The following is a 17799-nucleotide window of genomic DNA, read 5'->3' on the forward strand; positions in this document are numbered from 1 at the left end:
CCACACCTATCATTATTACCATCACCACACCACCTATCATTATTACCATCACCTCACCACCTATCAATATTACCATCACCACCACACCACCTATCATTATTGCCATCACCACACCACCTATCATTATTACCATCACCACCACCACACCTATCATTATTATCATCACCACACCACCTATCATTATTACCATCACCACACCACCTATCATTATTACCATCACCACCACCACACCTATCATTATTACCATCACCACCACCACACCTATCATTATTACCATCACCACCACACCACCTATCATTATTACCATCACCACCACACCACCTATCATTATTACCATCACCACCACACCACCTATCATTATTACCATCACCACCACCACACCTATCATTATTACCATCACCACCACCACACCTATCATTATTACCATCACCACCACACCACCTATCATTATTACCATCACCACCACACCACCTATCATTATTACCATCACCACCACACCACCTATCATTATTACCATCACCACCACCACACCTATCATTATTACCATCACCACACCACCTATCATTATTACCATCACCACCACCACCTATCATTATTACCATCACCACCACCACCTATCATTATTACCATCACCACCACACCACCTATCATTATTACCATCACCACCACACCTATCATTATTACCATCACCACACCACCTATCATTATTACCATCACCACACCACCTATCATTATTACCATCACCACCACACCTATCATTATTACCATCACCACCACACCACCTATCATTATTACCATCACCACACCACCTATCATTATTACCATCACCACACCACCTATCATTATTACCATCACCACACCACCTATCATTATTACCATCACCACACCACCTATCATTATTACCATCACCACCACCACACCTATCATTATTACCATCACCACACCACCTATCATTATTACCATCACCACCACACCACCTATCATTATTACCATCACCACACCACCTATCATTATTACCATCACCACCACACCACCTATCATTATTACCATCACCACACCACCTATCATTATTACCATCACCACCACACCACCTATCATTATTACCATCACCACCACCACCTATCATTATTACCATCACCACACCACCTATCATTATTACCATCACCACCCACCTATCATTATTACCATCACCACACCACCTATCATTATTACCATCACCACCACACCACCTATCATTATTACCATCACCACCACCACACCTATCATTATTACCATCACCACACCACCTATCATTATTACCATCACCACCCACCTATCATTATTACCATCACCACACCACCTATCATTATTACCATCACCACACCACCTATCATTATTACCATCACCACCACCACCTATCATTATTACCATCACCACACCACCTATCATTATTACCATCACCACACACACCTATCATTATTACCATCACCACCACACACCTATCATTATTACCATCACCACACCACCTATCATTATTACCATCCACCACACCACCTATCATTATTACCATCACCACACCACCTATCATTATTACCATCACCACCACACCACCTATCATTATTACCATCACCACCACACCACCTATCATTATTACCATCACCACACCACCTATCATTATTACCATCACCACCACACCACCTATCATTATTACCATCACCACCACCACCTATCATTATTACCATCACCACACCACCTATCATTATTACCATCACCACACCTATCATTATTACCATCACCACACCACCTATCATTATTACCATCACCACACCACCTATCATTATTACCATCACCACCACACCACCTATCATTATTACCATCACCACACCACCTATCATTATTACCATCACCACCACACCACCTATCATTATTACCATCACCACACCACCTATCATTATTACCATCACCACCACACCACCTATCATTATTACCATCACCACACCACCTATCATTATTACCATCACCACCACACCACCTATCATTATTACCATCACCACCACACCACCTATCATTATTACCATCACCACACCACCTATCATTATTACCATCACCACACCACCTATCATTATTACCATCACCACACCACCTATCATTATTACCATCACCACCACACCACCTATCATTATTACCATCACCACCACACCACCTATCATTATTACCATCACCACCACACCACCTATCATTATTACCATCACCACCACACCACCTATCATTATTACCATCACCACACCACCTATCATTATTACCATCACCGCAACACCTATCATTATTACCATCACCACCACACCACCTATCATTATTACCATCACCACCACACCACCTATCATTATTACCATCACCACACCTATCATTATTACCACCACACCACCTATCATTATTACCATCACCACCACACCACCTATCATTATTACCATCACCACACCACCTATCATTATTACCATCACCACCACACCTATCATTATTACCATCACCACCACACCTATCATTATTACCATCACCACCACACCACCTATCAATATTACCATCACCACACCACCTATCATTATTACCATCACCACCACACCACCTATCATTATTACCATCACCACACCACCTATCATTATTACCATCACCACACCTATCATTATTACCATCACCACCACACCACCTATCATTATTACCATCACCACACCACCTATCATTATTACCATCACCACACCACCTATCATTATTACCATCACCACACCACCTATCATTATTACCATCACCACCACACCACCTATCAATATTACCATCATCACCACACCACCTATCATTATTACCATCACCACACCACCTATCATTATTACCATCACCACACCTATCATTATTACCATCACCACACCACCTATCATTATTACCATCACCACACCACCTATCATTATTACCATCACCACCACACCACCTATCATTATTACCATCACCACACCACCTATCATTATTACCATCACCACCACCACACCTATCATTATTACCATCACCACACCACCTATCATTATTACCATCACCTCACCACCTATCAATATTACCATCACCACCACACCACCTATCATTATTACCATCACCACACCACCTATCATTATTACCATCACCACCACCACACCTATCATTATTATCATCACCACACCACCTATCATTATTACCATCACCACGCCACCTATCATTATTACCATCACCACACCACCTATCATTATTACCATCACCACCACCACACCTATCATTATTACCATCACCACCACCACACCTATCATTATTACCATCACCACCACACCACCTATCATTATTACCATCACCACCACACCACCTATCATTATTACCATCACCACCACACCACCTATCATTATTACCATCACCACCACCACACCTATCATTATTACCATCACCACCACCACACCTATCATTATTACCATCACCACCACACCACCTATCATTATTACCATCACCACCACACCACCTATCATTATTACCATCACCACCACACCACCTATCATTATTACCATCACCACCACCACACCTATCATTATTACCATCACCACAACACCTATCAATATTACCATCACCACCACACCTATCATTATTACCATCACCACCACACCTATCATTATTACCATCACCACCACACAACCTATCATTATTACCATCACCACCACACCTATCATTATTACCATCACCACACCACCTATCATTATTACCATCACCACACCACCTATCATTATTACCATCACCACCACACCTATCATTATTACCATCACCACCACACCACCTATCATTATTACCATCACCACACCACCTATCATTATTACCATCACCACACCACCTATCATTATTACCATCACCACACCACCTATCATTATTACCATCATCACCACACCTATCATTATTACCATCACCACCACCACACCTATCATTATTACCATCACCACACCACCTATCATTACTACCATCACCACCACACCACCTATCAATATTACCATCACCACACCACCTATCATTATTACCATCACCACCACACCACCTATCATTATTACCATCACCACACCACCTATCATTATTACCATCACCACCACACCACCTATCATTATTACCATCACCACCACACCTATCATTATTACCATCACCACACCGCCTATCATTATTACCATCACCACACCTATCATTATTACCATCACCACACCACCTATCATTATTACCATCACCACCACACCACCTATCATTATTACCATCACCACCACACCTATCATTATTACCATCACCACACCGCCTATCATTATTACCATCACCACACCTATCATTATTACCATCACCACACCACCTATCATTATTACCCTCACCACCACACCACCTATCATTATTACCATCACCACCACACCACCTATCAATATTACCATCACCACACCACCTATCATTATTACCATCACCACAACACCTATCAATATTGCCATCACCACACCACCTATCATTATTACCATCACCACACCACCTATCATTATTACCATCACCACACCACCTATCATTATTACCATCACCACCACACCACCTATCATTATTACCATCACCACCACACCACCTATCATTATTACCATCACCACACCACCTATCATTATTACCATCACCGCACCACCTATCATTATTACCATCACCACCACACCACCTATCATTATTACCATCACCACACCTATCATTATTACCACCACACCACCTATCATTATTACCATCACCACCACACCACCTATCATTATTACCATCACCACACCACCTATCATTATTACCATCACCACCACACCTATCATTATTACCATCACCACCACACCTATCATTATTACCATCACCACCACACCACCTATCATTATTACCATCACCACACCACCTATCATTATTACCATCACCACACCCCCTATCATTATTACCATCACCACCACACCACCTATCATTATTACCATCACCACCACACCACCTATCATTATTACCATCACCACACCACCTATCATTATTACCATCACCACCACATCACCTATCATTATTACCATCACCACACCACCTATCATTATTACCATCACCACCACACAACCTATCATTATTACCACCACCACACCACCTATCAATATTACCATCACCACACCACCTATCATTATTACCATCACCACAACACCTATCATTATTACCATCACCACCACACCACCTATCATTATTACCATCACCACCACACCACCTATCATTATTACCATCACCACCACACCACCTATCATTATCACCATCACCACCACACCACCTATCATTATTACCATCACCACACCACCTATCAATATTACCATCACCACACCACCTATCATTATTACCATCACCACCACCACACCTATCATTATTACCATCACCACACCACCTATCATTATTACCATCACCACCACACCTATCATTATTACCATCCACCACACCACCTATCAATATTACCATCACCACCACACCACCTATCATTATTACCATCACCACCACACCACCTATCATTATTACCATCACCACACCTATCATTATTACCATCACCACACCACCTATCAATATTACCATCACCACAACACCTATCATTATTACCATCACCACCACACCACCTATCATTATTACCATCACCACCACACCACCTATCATTATTACCATCACCACACCACCTATCATTATTACCATCACCACACCACCTATCATTATTACCATCACCACCACACCACCTATCATTATCACCATCACACCACATATCATTATCACCATCACCACCACACCACCTATCATTATTACCATCACCACACCACCTATCATTATCACCATCACACCACCTATCAATATTACCATCACCACACCACCTATCAAAATTTCCATCACCACACCTATCATTATTACCATCACCACCACACCACCTATCATTAACACCATCACCACCACACCACCTATCATTATTACCATCACCACACCACCTATCATTATTACCATCACCACCACACCACCTATCATTATTACCATCACCACCACACCACCTATCATTATTACCATCACCACCACACCACCTATCATTATTACCATCACCACCACACCACCTATCAATATTACCATCACCACACCACCTATCATTATTACCATCACCACACCACCTATCATTATTACCATCACCACACCACCTATCATTATTACCATCACCACCACACCACCTATCATTATCACCATCACCACCACACCACCTATCATTATTACCATCACCACCACACCACCTATCATTATTACCATCACCACCACACCACCTATCATTATTACCATCACCACCACACCACCTATCATTATTACCATCACCACCACACCACCTATCAATATTACCATCACCACCACACCTATCATTAATGCCATCACCACCACATCACCTATCATTATTACCATCACCACACCACCTATCATTATTACCATCACCACCACATCACCTATCATTATTACCATCACCACACCACCTATCATTATACCATCACCACCACACCACCTATCATTATTACCATCACCACCACACCACCTATCATTATTACCATCACCACCACACCACCTATCATTATTACCATCACCACACCACCTATCAATATTACCATCACCACACCACCTATCCTTATTACCATCACCACAACACCTATCATTATTACCATCACCACACCTATCAATATTACCATCACCACACCACCTATCAATATTACCATCACCACCACACCACCTATCAATATTACCATCACCACCACACCACCTATCATTATTACCATCACCACCACACCACCTATCATTATTACCATCACCACCACACCACCTATCAATATTACCATCACCACACCACCTAACATTATCACCATCACCACCACACCACCTATCATTATTACCATCACCACCACACCACCTATCATTATTACCATCACCACCACACCACCTATCATTATTACCATCACCTCACCACCTATCATTATTACCATCACCACCACACCACCTATCATTATTACCATCACCACCACACCACCTATCATTATTACCATCACCACACCACCTATCAATATTACCATCACCACCACACCACCTATCAATATTACCATCACCACCACACCACCTATCATTATTACCATCACCACACCACCTATCATTATTACCATCACCACCACACCACCTATCATTATTACCATCACCACACCACCTATCATTATTACCATCACCACCACACCACCTATCATTATTACCATTACCACCACACCACCTATCATTATTACCATCACCACCACACCACCTATCATTATTACCATCACCACACCACCTATCAATATTACCATCACCACCACCCACCTATCATTATTACCATCACCACCACACCACCTATCATTATTACCATCACCACCACACCACCTATCATTATTACCATCACCACACCACCTATCATTATTACCATCACCACCACACCACCTATCATTATTACCATCACCACCACACCACCTATCAATATTACCATCACCACACCACCTATCAATATTACCATCACCACCACACCACCTATCAATATTACCATCACCACCACACCACCTATCAATATTACCATCACCACCACACCACCTATCATTATTACCATCACCACCACACCACCTATCAATATTACCATCACCACACCACCTATCATTATTACCATCACCACCACACCACCTATCATTATTACCATCACCACCACACCACCTATCAATATTACCATCACCACACCACCTATCATTATTACCATCACCACCACACCACCTATCAATATTACCATCACCACACCACCTATCATTATTACATCACCACACCACCTATCATTATTACCATCACCACCACACCACCTATCAATATTACCATCACCACACCACCTATCATTATTACCATCACCACCACACCACCTATCATTATTACATCACCACCACACCACCTATCATTATTACCATCACCACCACACCACCTATCATTATTACCATCACCACCACACCACCTATCAATATTACCATCACCACACCACCTATCATTATTACCATCACCACCACACCACCTATCATTATTACATCACCACCACACCACCTATCATTATTACCATACCACCACACCACCTATCAATATTACCATCACCACCACCACCTATCATTATTACCATCATCACCACACCACCTATCATTATTACCATCACCACACCACCTATCATTATTACCATCACCACACCACCTATCATTATTACCATCATCACCACACCACCTATCATTATTACCATCATCACCACACCACCTATCAATATTACCATCACCACACCACCTATCATTATTACCACCATCACCACCACACCACCTATCAATATTACCATCACCACACCACCTATCATTATTACCATCACCACCACACCACCTATCATTATTACCATCATCACCACACCACCTATCATTATTACCATCACCACCACACCACCTATCATTATCACCATCACCACACCACCTATCAATATTACCATCACCACCACACCACCTATCATTATTACCATCACCACACCACCTATCATTATTACCACCACCACACCACCTATCATTATCACCATCACCACACCACCTATCATTATTACCATCATCACCACACCACCTATCATTATTACCATCATCACCACACCACCTATCAATATTACCATCACCACCACACCACCTATCAATATTACCATCATCACCACACCACCTATCATTATCACCATCACCACCACACCACCTATCATTATTACCATCATCACCACACCACCTATCATTATTACCATCACCACCACACCACCTATCATTATTACCATCACCACCACACCACCTATCATTATTACCATCACCACACCACCTATCAATATTACCATCACCACACCACCTATCCTTATTACCATCACCACAACACCTATCATTATTACCATCACCACACCTATCAATATTACCATCACCACACCACCTATCAATATTACCATCACCACCACACCACCTATCAATATTACCATCACCACCACACCACCTATCATTATTACCATCACCACCACACCACCTATCATTATTACCATCACCACCACACCACCTATCAATATTACCATCACCACACCACCTAACATTATCACCATCACCACCACACCACCTATCATTATTACCATCACCACCACACCACCTATCATTATTACCATCACCACCACACCACCTATCATTATTACCATCACCTCACCACCTATCATTATTACCATCACCACCACACCACCTATCATTATTACCATCACCACCACACCACCTATCATTATTACCATCACCTCACCACCTATCAATATTACCATCACCACCACACCACCTATCAATATTACCATCACCACCACACCACCTATCAATATTACCATCACCACCACACCACCTATCATTATTACCATCACCTCACCACCTATCAATATTACCATCACCACCACACCACCTATCAATATTACCATCACCACCACACCACCTATCAATATTACCATCACCACCACACCACCTATCATTATTACCATTACCACACCACCTATCATTATTACCATCACCACCACACCACCTATCATTATTACCATCACCACACCACCTATCATTATTACCATCACCACCACACCACCTATCAATATTACCATCACCACCACACCACCTATCATTATTACCATCACCACACCACCTATCAATATTACCATCACCACCACACCACCTATCATTATTACCATCACCACCACACCACCTATCATTATTACCATCACCACACCACCTATCAATATTACCATCACCACACCACCTATCATTATTACCATCACCACCACACCACCTATCATTATTACCATCACCACCACACCACCTATCATTATTACCATCACCACACCACCTATCATTATTACCATCACCACCACACCACCTATCATTATTACCATCACCACCACACCACCTATCAATATTACCATCACCACACCACCTATCAATATTACCATCACCACCACACCACCTATCAATATTACCATCACCACCACACCACCTATCAATATTACCATCACCACCACACCACCTATCATTATTACCATCACCACCACACCACCTATCAATATTACCATCACCACACCACCTATCATTATTACCATCACCACCACACCACCTATCATTATTACCATCACCACCACACCACCTATCAATATTACCATCACCACACCACCTATCATTATTACCATCACCACCACACCACCTATCAATATTACCATCACCACACCACCTATCATTATTACATCACCACACCACCTATCATTATTACCATCACCACCACACCACCTATCAATATTACCATCACCACACCACCTATCATTATTACCATCACCACCACACCACCTATCATTATTACATCACCACCACACCACCTATCATTATTACCATCACCACCACACCACCTATCATTATTACCATCACCACCACACCACCTATCAATATTACCATCACCACACCACCTATCATTATTACCATCACCACCACACCACCTATCATTATTACATCACCACCACACCACCTATCATTATTACCAATACCACCACACCACCTATCAATATTACCATCACCACCACACCTATCATTATTACCATCATCACCACACCACCTATCATTATTACCATCACCACACCACCTATCATTATTACCATCACCACACCACCTATCATTATTACCATCATCACCACACCACCTATCATTATTACCATCATCACCACACCACCTATCAATATTACCATCACCACACCACCTATCATTATTACCACCATCACCACCACACCACCTATCAATATTACCATCACCACACCACCTATCATTATTACCATCACCACCACACCACCTATCATTATTACCATCATCACCACACCACCTATCATTATTACCATCACCACCACACCACCTATCATTATCACCATCACCACACCACCTATCAATATTACCATCACCACCACACCACCTATCATTATTACCATCACCACACCACCTATCATTATTACCACCACCACACCACCTATCATTATCACCATCACCACACCACCTATCATTATTACCATCATCACCACACCACCTATCATTATTACCATCATCACCACACCACCTATCAATATTACCATCACCACCACACCACCTATCAATATTACCATCATCACCACACCACCTATCATTATCACCATCACCACCACACCACCTATCATTATTACCATCATCACCACACCACCTATCATTATTACCATCACCACCACACCACCTATCATTATCACCATCACCACACCACCTATCAATATTACCATCACCACCACACCACCTATCATTATTACCACCACCACACCACCTATCATTATCACCATCACCACACCACCTATCATTATTACCATCATCACCACACCACCTATCATTATTACCATCACCACACCACCTATCATTATTACCATCACCACCACACCTATCATTATTACCATCACCACCACACCACCTATCATTATTACCATCACCACCACACCTATCATTATTACCATCACCACACCACCTATCATTATTACCATCACCACACCACCTATCATTATTACCATCACCACCACACCTATCATTATTACCATCACCACCACACCACCTATCATTATTACCATCACCACCACACCTATCATTATTACCATCACCACCACACCACCAATCAATATTACCATCACCACACCACCTATCATTATTACCATCACCACCACACCACCTATCATTATTACCATCACCACCACACCACCTATCAATATTACCATCACCACCACACCACCTATCAATATTACCATCACCACCACACCTATCATTATTACCATCACCACCACACCTATCATTATTACCATCACCACCACATCACCTATCATTATTACCATCACCACCACATCACCTATCATTATTACCGTCACCACCACACCACCTATCATTATTACCATCACCACCACACCACCTATCATTATTACCATCACCACACCACCTATCATTATTACCATCACCACACCACTTATCATTATTACCATCACCACCACACCACCTATCATTATTACCATCACCACACCACCTATCATTATTACCATCACCACACCACCTATCATTATTACCATCACCACACCACCTATCATTATTATCATCACCACCACACCTATCATTATTACCATCACCACCACACCACCTATCAATATTACCATCACCACCACACCACCTATCATTACCATCACCACCACACCACCTATCAATATTACCATCACCACCACACCACCTATCATTATTATCATCACCACCACACCACCTATCATTATTACCATCACCACCACACCACCTATCATTATTACCATCACCACACCACCTATCATTATTACCATCACCACCACACCAACTATCATTATTACCATCACCACACCACCTATCATTATTACCATCACCACACCACCTATCATTATTACCATCACCACCACACCACCTATCATTATTACCATCACCACCACACCACCTATCATTATCACCATCACCACCACACCACCTATCATTATTACCATCACCACACCACCTATCATTATTACCATCACCACCACACCACCTATCATTATTACCATCACCACCACACCACCTATCATTATTACCATCACCACACCACCTATCATTATTACCATCACCACACCTATCATTATTACCATCACCACCACACCACCTATCATTATTACCATCACCACCACACCACCTATCATTATTACCATCACCACCACACCACCTAACATTATTACCATCACCACACCACCTATCATTATTACCATCACCACCACACCACCTATCATTATTACCATCACCACCACACCACCTATCAATATTACCATCACCACCACACCACCTATCATTATTACCATCACCACACCACCTATCATTATCACCATCACCACCACACCACCTATCATTATTACCATCACCACACCACCTATCATTATTACCATCACCACCACACCACCTATCATTATTACCATCACCACACCACCTATCATTATTACCATCACCACCTATCAATATTACCATCACCACACCACCTATCATTATTACCATCACCACCACACCACCTATCATTATTACCATCACCACACCACCTATCAATATTACCATCACCACCACACCACCTATCATTATTACCATCACCACCACACCACCTATCATTATTACCATCACCACCACACCACCTATCATTATTACCATCACCACCACACCACCTATCAATATTACCATCACCACACCACCTATCATTATTACCATCACCACAACACCTATCATTATTACCATCATCACCACACCACCTAACATTATTACCATCACCACCACACCACCTATCATTATTACCATCACCACCACACCACCTATCATTATTACCATCACCACCACACCACCTATCAATATTACCATCACCACACCACCTATCATTATTACCATCACCACAACACCTATCAATATTACCATCACCACCACACCACCTATCATTATACCATCACCACACCACCTATCATTATCACCATCACCACACCACCTATCATCATCATCATCACCACACCAATATTCATCACTACACCAATATTCATCACTACACCAATATTCATCACCACCACAACTATCTTCTTCTTCATCATCATCATCATCATCATCATCATCATCATCATCACACTAACTTGAGAAATCAGCCAGTCCGTCCATGCCAGTGCAGGAGCTCCAGAGCAGCAGCGAGAGGTAGAGCAGGTTAATCCCGGACCCAGAGCAGCTCAGCCCGCCGTGGGAACCCGACCAGCTCATGGCTCCTCGCATTCCCGCTCCGTGAGATCATGTTCGGGGGCTCGCCTCTCTCCTCAAGTCTCCACGCTTCCGACAGGAAAGACGGAATGCTTATCGGAATGTTACATGATCACGCCACATAGCCTTCAACTACACCTGCGCCAAGTTATGACTTTGACTACACACAGACATTCAGAAATAAAGGGAAATAACAGTATATGTAGTTTATATCAAAGTACAGCAGTTAACAGCACAGTTACGGCGCGTTGATGTTCCCGAAACAAAAACGTTTTCTCTTTTTTCAGGGTAGTCCCTTTAAAAAAAAAAAACACCCCAGTGCTTTCACCCAAAACGTCCGCAAAAGAAGGAAAACGGTTAGAATTAAAGTAACTTGTCTCCTTCCTGTAGGATACTGCTAGTAGTCTGGTTGACACCAGATCCAGAATATCTTCGACGTGTAGTCGCGTCAGCCAGGCTGTAGCGTCCCTAGCATTGACGTCACCGGACACGGGCTTTCCCGAATGATTTTTGTCTCAACCCGGAGTCGATTTTCCTTTCCGGGGATGGTGTAAAACTAGCTAGGCTACACTGCATTACAAACTGCAATGAATACTCCAAACATGAGCCCTGGCCTGGCCTGCCCTGCCTTTTTTTAAATTTTGTGCTGCCTTAATAAACCAGAATTTCTGTGTGTAAAAAGTCATTTTTTTGGATTCGTCAGAAACAAATATATTTCGGCGGGAGCGGCCGATTCTTCAGCTCAAAGATGAGAAGGAGAACCTGAGGTAAACTTTGTTAGCTTACTATTACTATAGCCTATTTTGTTAGCTTATGATGATGTTATTCACAGCGTTATTGACTTCATATTAAGCCAGATTCGAGTAATATACATTTCAATATGTTGACTCAAAAGCTGCCCTGACAGATAAAGTTATGCTAACTAACTAACTTGAGGGACTAACGTTACCCAGTCTAGCTAGCAGTGCTCCTTCATTAATTAGCAACCTAGCACATTTTACGAGCAGGGTTTTGACAGTACAGTTATTGATTAGTTATCTGGACACTGAATCCAACTGCTGAAGCTCTTGTGAGGGTTGAAAATATGCTTGACCTATCATGGGAACAGTGTGTGTGTGCTGGAAGTACCATTGTGCACCAGATAGTGTAACTAGCTGAGAGGCTGTGGTTAACCTTGAGCGGGAACCGTATGTTAAATGAGGACACATACATAAAAACAATGTTGCAAGGCGGGAACAGTATGTTGAGCTATTGACACATGCATATGTAACAGTATAACTTTAAACCGTCCCCTCGCCCCGACACGGGCGCGAACCAGGGACCCTCTGCACACATCAACAACTGACACCCACGAAGCGTCGTTACCCATCGCTCCACAAAAGCCGCGGGCCTTGCAGAGCAAGGGGCAACACTACATCTAGGTTTCAGAGCAAGTGACGTAACTGATTGAAACGATACTAGCGCGTACCCGCTAACTAGCTAGCCATTTCACATCCGTTACACATAGAAAACAATGAGGTAATCTGCAACGCCGGACAGCAAGAGCGCCTGGGGGCTGGGATCAGCCTGTGCGCCAACGATAGGCTGAGTAAGTCTAAACCACACTCAGCCTCTACTCTGACAGGCCGGCTCAGAAGCGGGAACTATTTCTGTTAAAAGTATATAAGAAGAACTCTGTATGAATAAGCCAGTTAGTTCTCTGTTCTGCCCTGCTAGTTGTTACAGTGAACCCGTATATACGAAAATTGCATGTATTGCTTGAGTTTAATAAAAGTACTTATAGTATATTCAGTGACTCTGCATCACATTTATCCTGATACCAGATTTGATTGACGCAACCCTAACACTCTGTTAACCACCTGACAAAGTATTACCAACGTAACAATTACTGTCTAATCAAGTACTGTCTAAATATGTTAAAAATTACTAATAAAGATAGCTAGCTAGCATGACGTCAGCTCAATTAGCTAGCTAACCCTACGTTATCTGTTTAAAAACAACTAAGCTGGATAGCTGTTAATATTGTTTCAAATTTATAGAAGATGGACATACTGTCACGTTCGTTCTCCTCGTCTGAGGAGGAACATGAATCGGACCAAAACGCAGAGTGATATGAATACATCTTCTTTAATAAAATGAAGACGAAACAAATACTTATACAAACGAACAAAAGTGAAGCTATACAGACTAAGTGCTAACATGCAACATAGACAATTACCCACAACCTACCTAATGCCTATGGCTGCCTTAAATATGGCTCCCAATCAGAGACAACGATAGACAGCTGTCTCTGATTGAGAACCACTCAGGCAACCATAGACATACCTAGACATCTACACTGAACACAACCCCATAAACTCTACCAAAAACCCCCTAAACACTACAAACACCCTAGACTAGACAAAAACACACAAGCATCCCCCCTGTCACACCCTGACCTAACTAAAATAATAAAGAAAACAAAGATAACTAAGGCCAGGGCGTGACACATACGGAATTGAAGACGCAGCTCAGCAAACACAGACGGTTGTTGTATTTGCAGGAGTAAGTGAATAGTGTGTGTTTTTTACAATACAACTACTTAGCATCTAGCTACATAGATGGGTTGGCTGACAACAACATCACGGAAACGATGTGCGCACTTCCATGGGGCATAAGATGCCATGGGATTGAAATAGAACTTTCTATTTCTGACGCAGATCGCGCTGCAAGTCCCGCCTCTCCCATCTCCTCATTGGTTTATAGAAGCAGGTACCCACGTGCCAACTCCTCATTGGTTATACCCACCTGGGTGATTGAAAGACGAACTGTTTTGCCGGTTGTCGTGGTAATACTATGAACGTTTAGATGCCAATCACCATATAAGTTCAAAGATGAAAAAGCCTGGAAGGAGGAGAGATGACTAGAAACGATTTGGTTGGCTGTTTTATGTGTGGATTAATTGTCGGAGTAGAGGACCTTGTGCATTTCAGGTAAAATAACAACTCAATGTTTATATATCCCAGGACAAATTAGCTAGCAACAGCAAGCTAGCTAAATAGGACAAATTAACTAGCAAGTGCAAGCTAACTAGCTAAATTGCCATACATGTTTAATGCTTTTCGACCTGTCCCCAAATTAATGTCATTGGTTCAGAGTTTGTTTTGATATTCTAACCTGCGTGTCGTGATCGTGTTTGTGGTAGGGGGACAAAATACATTTATGCACGATTGCGCGGTTTGGGTTCCGTGTGAGTCAGCCCGTTGTAATTCCGAATGGCCAGATTTCTAGCAAGAATGACACTGCCATGTGTGGGAATCATAAGTGGGTTATTTCAGCATGTTTCGTTATGTTGTTGATACCATGTCTTGTTTTGACTGATTTCATGTCAATGGCAAATATGCCAAACATTCGCTAGTTAGCTAACCAACAACTGTAACGATGTATTTGAAACAACAAGTGGTCATTGTGCAAATGTATTTGTTTTCAATAAACACGACCATCTAAACCAACCTCATATGCAGTAATGTGACCAACATCAACATGAGACTCTTTATGGACATGGTTTATTTAAACATTGCAACAAAATGATAAATACTTTTTTCCAACAATTGTTCTTAATGGAAAATGATGATAGTTATGCACTTGTAAGTTGTACTTGAGAAAATAAACAAAAAAAATAATTGTGACTAGACATTCCATGGGTTTACTGACCACAATCCATTAAATTAATATTAAGAAGTGTGTCACGAGGGACTAGGTGCGTGAGGAAGGAATCGGGCACAGAGAGTTCCACAGGGAAAAGGTGCACTTTAATGCAGCACAAACCAATACGCCCAACAACACAGGGCGCGGTTAAATAATATGGACCACCCAACAACACTGGGCGCGGTTAAAT

At 42.1% G+C, this 17799-nt stretch overlaps 2 protein-coding genes across 3 annotated transcripts in view; both read right to left on the reverse strand.

Annotated features, from left to right (window-relative positions):
* Window positions 1–14414, reverse strand: part of eva1c (eva-1 homolog C (C. elegans)) — a 40013-nt gene extending 25599 nt beyond the window's left edge. The window contains exons 1-2 of the mRNA XM_055935179.1: window positions 13805–14414; window positions 5890–5903 (exon numbers count right to left, since the gene is read on the reverse strand). Coding sequence (XP_055791154.1) covers window positions 5890–5903; window positions 13805–13937 — 147 coding nt within the window. The 5' untranslated portion in view covers window positions 13938–14414. The remainder of the gene's footprint in view (window positions 1–5889; window positions 5904–13804) is intronic.
* LOC129864137 (uncharacterized) lies at window positions 8209–13811 on the reverse strand. 2 transcript variants are annotated; one of them, XM_055936800.1, is made up of 3 exons: window positions 13151–13811; window positions 11725–12957; window positions 8209–11694 (listed from the first exon to the last, which is right to left on the reverse strand). In XM_055936800.1, exons 1-3 carry the CDS (start codon window positions 13617–13619, stop codon window positions 10616–10618), a joined length of 2781 nt encoding a protein of 926 aa, XP_055792775.1. In that variant the 5' UTR covers window positions 13620–13811; the 3' UTR covers window positions 8209–10615. The 2 variants fall into 2 exon arrangements, with proteins under 2 accessions (XP_055792775.1, XP_055792774.1); XM_055936799.1 differs by having other exon boundaries at window positions 8209–12957.
* Window positions 14415–17799: the final 3385 nt, after the last annotated feature.

Source organism: Salvelinus fontinalis, chromosome 10 (assembly GCF_029448725.1).
Source record: "Salvelinus fontinalis isolate EN_2023a chromosome 10, ASM2944872v1, whole genome shotgun sequence".
In the NCBI taxonomy this organism is placed as follows: Eukaryota; Metazoa; Chordata; class Actinopteri; order Salmoniformes; family Salmonidae; genus Salvelinus; species Salvelinus fontinalis.

Bases quoted from the DNA above. Each gene is read 5' to 3' on its own strand.
- LOC129864137 (XM_055936799.1), bottom strand. From the start codon at position 13,619: ATGATAGGTGGTGTGGTGGTGATGGTAATATTGATAGGTGTTGTGGTG. The intron at 12,958-13,150 runs GTGGTGATGGTA...TAATATTGATAG, and splicing joins GGTGATGGTAATATTGATAG to GTGGTGTGGTGGTGATGGTA.